Below are 6,950 nucleotides of genomic sequence, written 5' to 3'. Positions count from 1 at the left end.
AACATTGAATGTGCTATCATAATAAACATGCTCTGTTATCAGGCAAATTTTGACACAGATATTCCAAATGTGTGCACAGGTAAGAATTTTACTAACTTATTTTAAAAATGTTCATTGAGCGCACTTGTGTTATAAAATCATTACGCACATCCGTTAAACCCCGTTTGTGAAAAGAGGGGAAAGTGGACAGAGGGGTGGGATATTACGTACAAGTAAACAGCTAGTATACTTCGACATTTTTTGAAGTGCAACATGCAGATGTGGATCATGTAAACATCTCAACACAAAGTTTGACCTAGATATTTAAAACATGGTTTTTAAATACATTTGTTCACTATTGATACCTGGTTTGGAATTTAAACCCCCAAGGCCCAAACCCGCCCCACTCCACACCCGTTCTTTTGATTTTTTATGCCCACCTGATCGAAAACTAGGATGTAAAATATAGTTTTTTGCCCTGTCGATCCAATTTGATTAAACTCATGATGTTTGTTACGCTCCGAAGTTCTAATGGTCATTATATACACTTAGATCTGATTGTAATCAGATTAATCCCTGTTTGTCTCTCTGTTTGTCTGTTTACTTTTACCTGCGAAAAATTTAACCATGTGCATAACATTTGATTGGATGGGGCTATGGCTTTCTTTCATATTTCACAGGTGTAATTTTTTGTGACAATGCCTTTCTTCTGGTACCTGGCACAAAATTAGACCTCGTGACCTTGAGTCTATGACTTTGGAGTTTGACCCACGTTTACAAAAAATTCCGAACATTAACAATAGCCACATCTTTTAAATCCGTTCACACTCCACATCTGAATTCACTGTGACAAGACTTTTCATTGCCGGGGGTTAAAAATATACAATGTTTGACCTTTTGAACTTCACCTTAGAGTTTTACCCACTTTGTAAAAATCTCAAACTTTGGTCATGACTTTTGAACAGATTGTAGTAAGGATTTCTTATTTTTCACAGATATTATCATTTTGAAAAGACCTTCCTTTTGATACCAATGATTTTGACCTTAGAGTTTGACTTGCGTTTGAGAAACTCCACGGGGACATCGTGTTTCTCAAACACATCTTAGTTTTTTTTTTTTATTTATTCCTTTGTATTATTGAATCGTATTCCTTACATATAAAAACAAGATGTGTTTGTGAATTACTGATGCTTCCATTTGACGTTTATGGCGAGGGTCGTAATTTGTCAAATGCAAGTTTAACTCCAAGGTCGAGATTAAATGGTCAAAATTGTTGCATGCAAAGGGGGGTAATAATTTTTTACAGTATGTTGATATGAAATGGCACGAAAAGTTGAATTGGGAAGAAAAGAATTTCTATTTCCGTCAGAGGATCTACAGCAGCTCGAAGACAGCAACCACCTCCTGGAAAACCCTGAGGGTCTCCGAAGGGAAATCGACGAAAAAGGGTTGGTATAAAAAAAAGAAAGAAAGAAAACGGACGCGAAATTACCTGCATGTAAATAAAGATAGGGTTTCTGAAAATAATTAAACTGGCAATTTTAAATGTTTACGGGTCAATGTATAAAATTTCAGATATCTTTTTATCCGCGGATTTCATGATAGACAGGACGTTCTAAAAGCTCGATTGTCAGTTCTGAATTATGTAAATGAGAAGGCGGAGTTTAAGCTAATTACCCCGCCCTCAGAGGGAGTGCTAGATGAAAGGTGTGGCAGAGGGTGTATTCCAGCCATGGAGGTATACATGTTCAACATTAATTTTTCACTATACAAAAAAATCAACCCGAAGCTACCGTAAACCAAAGAACTTACGTCTTGCACAACCTGCCAATCAAGAAATTCTTTTTATAAAATCATCGTACTTTCAGATGATCTAAGTTGGTCAAAAAATCAAAGATTCTTAAAATGATTGTTACTTTTTACATATACTTTCAAATAAGGTTTTATCAGAATTTTCTCATTGCAAATTAAAAACTGGACATACTCTTTTTGATTTACAGGGAAAGAATGACATCACACACTGTCCTGAAGTTCTCAATGTCCTGGAAGGACACCGACGTATGTTTATCTCTCTCTCTCTCTCTCTCTCTCTCAACACTGTTTACATAACATGCATGCATGTACTTTCATTTTTAGACGGGGTCACGTGACCCCGTCTTTTAGTTTACTCTCAGAGTCCTAAAAATAGAAAACGGATGCCGTGGTGATAACACATGAATTAAATCTACGCATACGAAAGAGTGCAGAAATTGTTTCGATCAAAACAAAAACATTTTGTATCAAACTAAAGAAATTGATTTGAACCTTTGTCTAACTCAACTTATAAAGTATTTTGATAATTTAAAACTGAAAATATTAACTGTAAATAACACTAGTAGACAAAGTACTATCCTGCGTATTATTATGACTGTGTATGCATCATCCATTGTTTACTTCCGGAAAAATTATTAGTTCGTACCTGATGAAATTCGGAGCAGTTCAGCAAGGTTTCCAGACTGAGCAATTATTACAATTTTTACTTTAAATCAAATAAAATGAAAAATGTGAATGTATATTATTCATAGTTTTGTTTTTAGTATGTTAATGAAAAAATAAAGTTGTTATTAAAACTCGTAAAAAAAATCACATTTGTGAAATCTAGCATGAAGATTTTTTTGACCCCGTCTTTCAGTACTGTCTCAGTACTTTGATTAATATATCAATTTTGACTTTTTAGCCAAACAGTTCTTTCAGCGTTTTCTGGGCACTGAAGCCAGAACCTTTGACTTTAAGTGGCTGAGGTGAGTATTTTTTATTTTCTGACTTATCAACAATTTTTAATGATAAATGGGAGGACATTTTTCTCAATCTACTTGCAGGGGTATCAATCGGAGACAGTTTACTGGTGCTCATGTAGATAACGTATACATGGGGCGCGGATCTAAGAATTTGTACACGGTTTGGACACCTTTTGGGGATACCACTGTAGAAATGGGCACATTGGCTGTATGTGAGGGATCCAATTCTTTACCAGGGTAAGGATAATGTTTACAAGGGGCGGATCTTGGGTAATAGGGGCGAACTTACTTGCAAATGAAAAAAATAAGTATAACTCTACTGTACATGTGTTTTGGATGTGAATGAAAAAACACATCTACATAATTCTTGTTTATATATTTACTTAATTTACGATTTTAAAGGTGACACGGTGTTATTAATATTTTTGATTAGTTTCAGAAAGCTCCAGACAACTTATGGTGAATTAGATATGGAAAAAGAAAATGTAGAAGGTACATGTATGTTCAAGTTCCTTTCTACGGAAACTGTATTAGGACCTCAGCAGTAGTTTTTATCAATTTGTTTGATCAAAATATTATCCATCAATGTGTTTTCACAAATTATCGATCTGTGCTCTGTACGACTCTACCTTTACATTATTTAATTATAAGCAGGGTGTGCAATATTAATGGATAAAATTCTCGTCTTTAAATCTTAGGCACTGGTTGGTTTACGGAGGACCCGTCAGAAATCACCTCCAAATTTGGCGGACAATGGAAGACTTCGGACTTCCGGGCCGGGGACGTTCTCATCTTTACAATGAGGTACATGTACAATAGACAAAATATAAAAATTGGTACCTTCCACGATATTAGACGAGTTTAATACGACAATCAAACTATCTTTGTGTGGAGAAACTTTTATGCATGTACGATAATAAACAAGATGTGTTTGTGAAACACTATGCGCCCGGCGGTAACAAAGTTAAAGAAAACATAGTTTTAGCTTATAGGTCAAAGTCAATGTTACAAGGTCACTGATATTGGTGTCATTTGAAAGAACTTGATTAGTGAGGTACGCATACCAAATATGAAGTTTCTATCTCTCAAGACTCTCATGGTTCAAAAGTTATGGTGAAGGTTCAAAAAAGCTATTTATAGCATATAGGACAAAGCCAAGGTCACGAGGTCATTGACCTCGGTGTCATGTGAAAGGGCTTAATTAGTGGAGTATGCATGTCAAATATTAAGTCTCTTTCTTTCTTCGTTCAAAAGTTATGGCGAATGTAAAAGTTTGCCGACAAAAAAGCTATATTTAGCGTATAGGTCACAGTCAAGGTCACAAGGTCATTGATCATGGTGTCATTTGAAAGAGCTTAATTAGCGGAGTATGCATACCAAATATGAAGTCTCTTTCATTCATGGTTCAAAAGTTATGACGAAGGTTAAATTTGCAGACAGATAGACAGGACAAAAACAATATACGCCTCGGATCTTTCGATTCGGGCGCATAATTACGGGAGTGATATAGAATTAAAATCACAAAAATAGCCTGGTGATGGTTTCAGCTTAGCATAGTTATTGAAGATCATGCTTGAAAACTATAAGTATCAGAAAAAGCCATAAAATTTTTAAAGATATTTTTATGAATATATCTGCTTCATTGCTACAAAACTTTTTTCCTATAAAAATTCGTTCACGTAAAACCAAAAAAAGAAATACCATGTACTTTACTTTAAAATTTTGTTATATTATTGACAGAACATTATTTTCGTTATAGAACGGTTCACATGTCCACCTCAAACCTCACCGATTTCGTTCGAATCAGCTGCGACACAAGGTAGGTGGTATTACAAATTTATTGATGGGGTGACTTTCTGTTGTCCTCTTCTACACATCCAATATTTTGTTTGCTCTACACCCCTTTGAGAGTATTTCATAAGAATGATTATATCTTTGAGAACATAATTGGATGTCACCACTGAGGAGTGATAGATCCTTTTTGCCACCACCTACCAAAAAAAAGAAGGTATTTGGACATGGAACCCCAGTTTTAAAAGGTCTCATCCGATGGACCTGCAGTGATTCGAACCCGCTACGTTAGAATCAAATCCCCTCACAACTTTTGTTGCCACTGCACCGCGCTGAAGACTAGTGTATAAACTCTTCTATATTTAGTGTCAGATCAAACAGCTTTTAAAAAGAATTTGTATAGGTCGTACACAGAGTTTGTATCTACAGCTAGAATAAAGTTCTCTGAGCAACATTAGAGAGTCCACACCAACAGTGAAATTGTGTCTTGAAAGAGTGTCGTAATTGACGCCAGAATTTAAGTGACTGCTTTCTCCATGACAGTATTTGTGACTACTCTTAGTTACATGTAATCTAATTTTCTGCTTTGATTTCGGGGTTAGATTTTTTTTTCTGATAGAATTATTGAAATTTTATTCAGGTCACAATTTTGAATATATAAATTCAGAGACATATAAACAGACACCAAGTAGGGTATACAAGCAGGCAAAACGCTGGCTTAAAAAAATATGAATACTAAAAGAGTTGAACCCAAATATTTCATTTCAGATGGCAACCGGCAAATGAAGTGGCGGATCCTAGATACGTTGGAAATGTTGGGGCGGTGGCCCCGAAATACGGACTGTTTGGAAAGGAACGCGAAAAAGTGTTCACAGTAGAGGATCTTAAAAAACAATGGGGGATCTAAAAATGTATGTCCACTGTGGCGGATCTTAAAAAAACAATGGGGGCTCTAAAAGCTGTAAAACTGCGAAGAGAATTTAGGAATTGTGAATCTATTTTTGATTATAGATGCTGGTCTTGTAGTACTGTTGCTAAAAATTATACTGAGAGGCAGATCTACCTTCATAAATTCAAGTTTATGGTATTTTTAAAGTATGAATTTTGGGAACATGTCTTTTATCAGTCATTATATGTTAAAAAAAACTTGTACATGCATTTGTCAACAAGTAAAAAGTCCATTTTGCCATATATATTTTAAACCAATCAATATATGCTACATTAATGGTACATGTAACATATTGTCGAAGTATATGAAATGATATGGCTAATTTGTATTTTAAGCCCCTGTATTCGAAGAATATTATAGTTATTACCTTTTCCGGCCGTCTGTCTGTTTGGTTGCCTATCTGTTTGTCACTGAAAAACTTTAACCTTGCCCATAATTTTTGATTGGTTAGAGCTATGGATTTCGTATATTTCGTATATTGTGGCAAGACCTTTCTTAACGTAGGTCGCGGGTTTGCTGACGTCATTAAAACTGACCCACTTTTGAATAACCTTGGCCATAACTTTTGAACAGTTGGTGTTAAGGCTTTAATAAAGATAACGTGTGTATTTTTTATGATAATTAAGGCATTCCCCGGGGGTAGTTTTAATTGTCTTTGACCTTGGAGTTTGACCCATATTAAAAAAAAATTAACCTTTTTGACCATCATTTTTGAATGGTTAGTGCTTGGCTTTTCTTATTTTACAAGTATTTTTTTTTTAGACAAGTCATTTCTTTTGTAACAACATTCTAATACACACCTTCAAGTCTCGAAGTGCAGATACATGTATCTTATTTTATGGAATATGAAGATAACGAGCAGTAGCCGAGCTCAAAAGAACAATAAAAATCTGGAGCAGAGCAAACGCGGACGTCTAAAAACATCAAAGATGGGATCAGGTGCCATGGAGGTGTAAGCTTCCCCTGTTGACCGGTCACATTCTCCGAGTGTTTCTTGTCATTATATGGCTATCGGATTTTTTTGTATTTATAATTCAATGTGAAAACAACAAGCTTACAATTTTATATATTTATCCTTTATTAAAGCGAATATTTGTGTCTTTGAAAAGGTTAAAGGGAACTATATCTATTGACGAAGGTAATTAGCAGAAAAATTTTGGAAGTAATTAAAATTTATTGATAATATTGGATATATTTTGCAACTTTCAAATTTAGTGCAAACACCTTTTAAGAGTGCACAAGAAGCTGTCAGTCTATTTCTTTCCTGGTGTTTCACGTTTTCGGGGGGAGGGGGGGGGGGTTACACAATCCATTTTGCCTGATGGCAAAATCAAAAACAATTCTTAAAAAGTAATACAGCTGTATGATGACTTTGGAAAGATAGATACAAATTCTACACATCACAGAAAAAAAAATCAATCACGAAATGTAATTAGGTTTTATTCATATACATG

The 6,950-nt window shown here is 35.0% G+C and overlaps 1 protein-coding gene across 1 annotated transcript; it reads left to right on the top strand.

Annotated features, from left to right (window-relative positions):
- Positions 1–5,772, top strand: LOC134245736 (uncharacterized). The gene is made up of 10 exons (XM_062727995.1): positions 1–79; positions 1,286–1,427; positions 1,555–1,717; positions 1,980–2,037; positions 2,696–2,759; positions 2,838–2,993; positions 3,190–3,248; positions 3,455–3,560; positions 4,516–4,575; positions 5,316–5,772. Exons 2-10 carry the CDS (start codon positions 1,300–1,302, stop codon positions 5,452–5,454), a joined length of 933 nt encoding a protein of 310 aa, XP_062583979.1. The 5' UTR covers positions 1–79; positions 1,286–1,299; the 3' UTR covers positions 5,455–5,772.
- The last annotated feature ends 1,178 nt before the right edge of the window (positions 5,773–6,950 follow it).

This window comes from Saccostrea cucullata, unplaced genomic scaffold (assembly GCF_032062105.1).
Source record: "Saccostrea cucullata isolate Sc308-1 unplaced genomic scaffold, CSIRO_AGI_Scuc_v1 ctg13731, whole genome shotgun sequence".
Taxonomy (NCBI): domain Eukaryota; kingdom Metazoa; phylum Mollusca; class Bivalvia; order Ostreida; family Ostreidae; genus Saccostrea; species Saccostrea cuccullata.
This window is presented reverse-complemented; position numbering and strand designations above follow the sequence as displayed.

Coding starts and splice junctions, on each gene's coding strand:
- LOC134245736 (XM_062727995.1), top strand. CDS start 1,300: ATGGCACGAAAAGTTGAATTGGGAAGAAAAGAATTTCTATTTCCGTCA. Junction 3,249..3,454: donor GGAAAAAGAAAATGTAGAAG/GTACATGTATGT, acceptor TTTAAATCTTAG/GCACTGGTTGGTTTACGGAG. Junction 4,576..5,315: donor CGAATCAGCTGCGACACAAG/GTAGGTGGTATT, acceptor ATTTCATTTCAG/ATGGCAACCGGCAAATGAAG.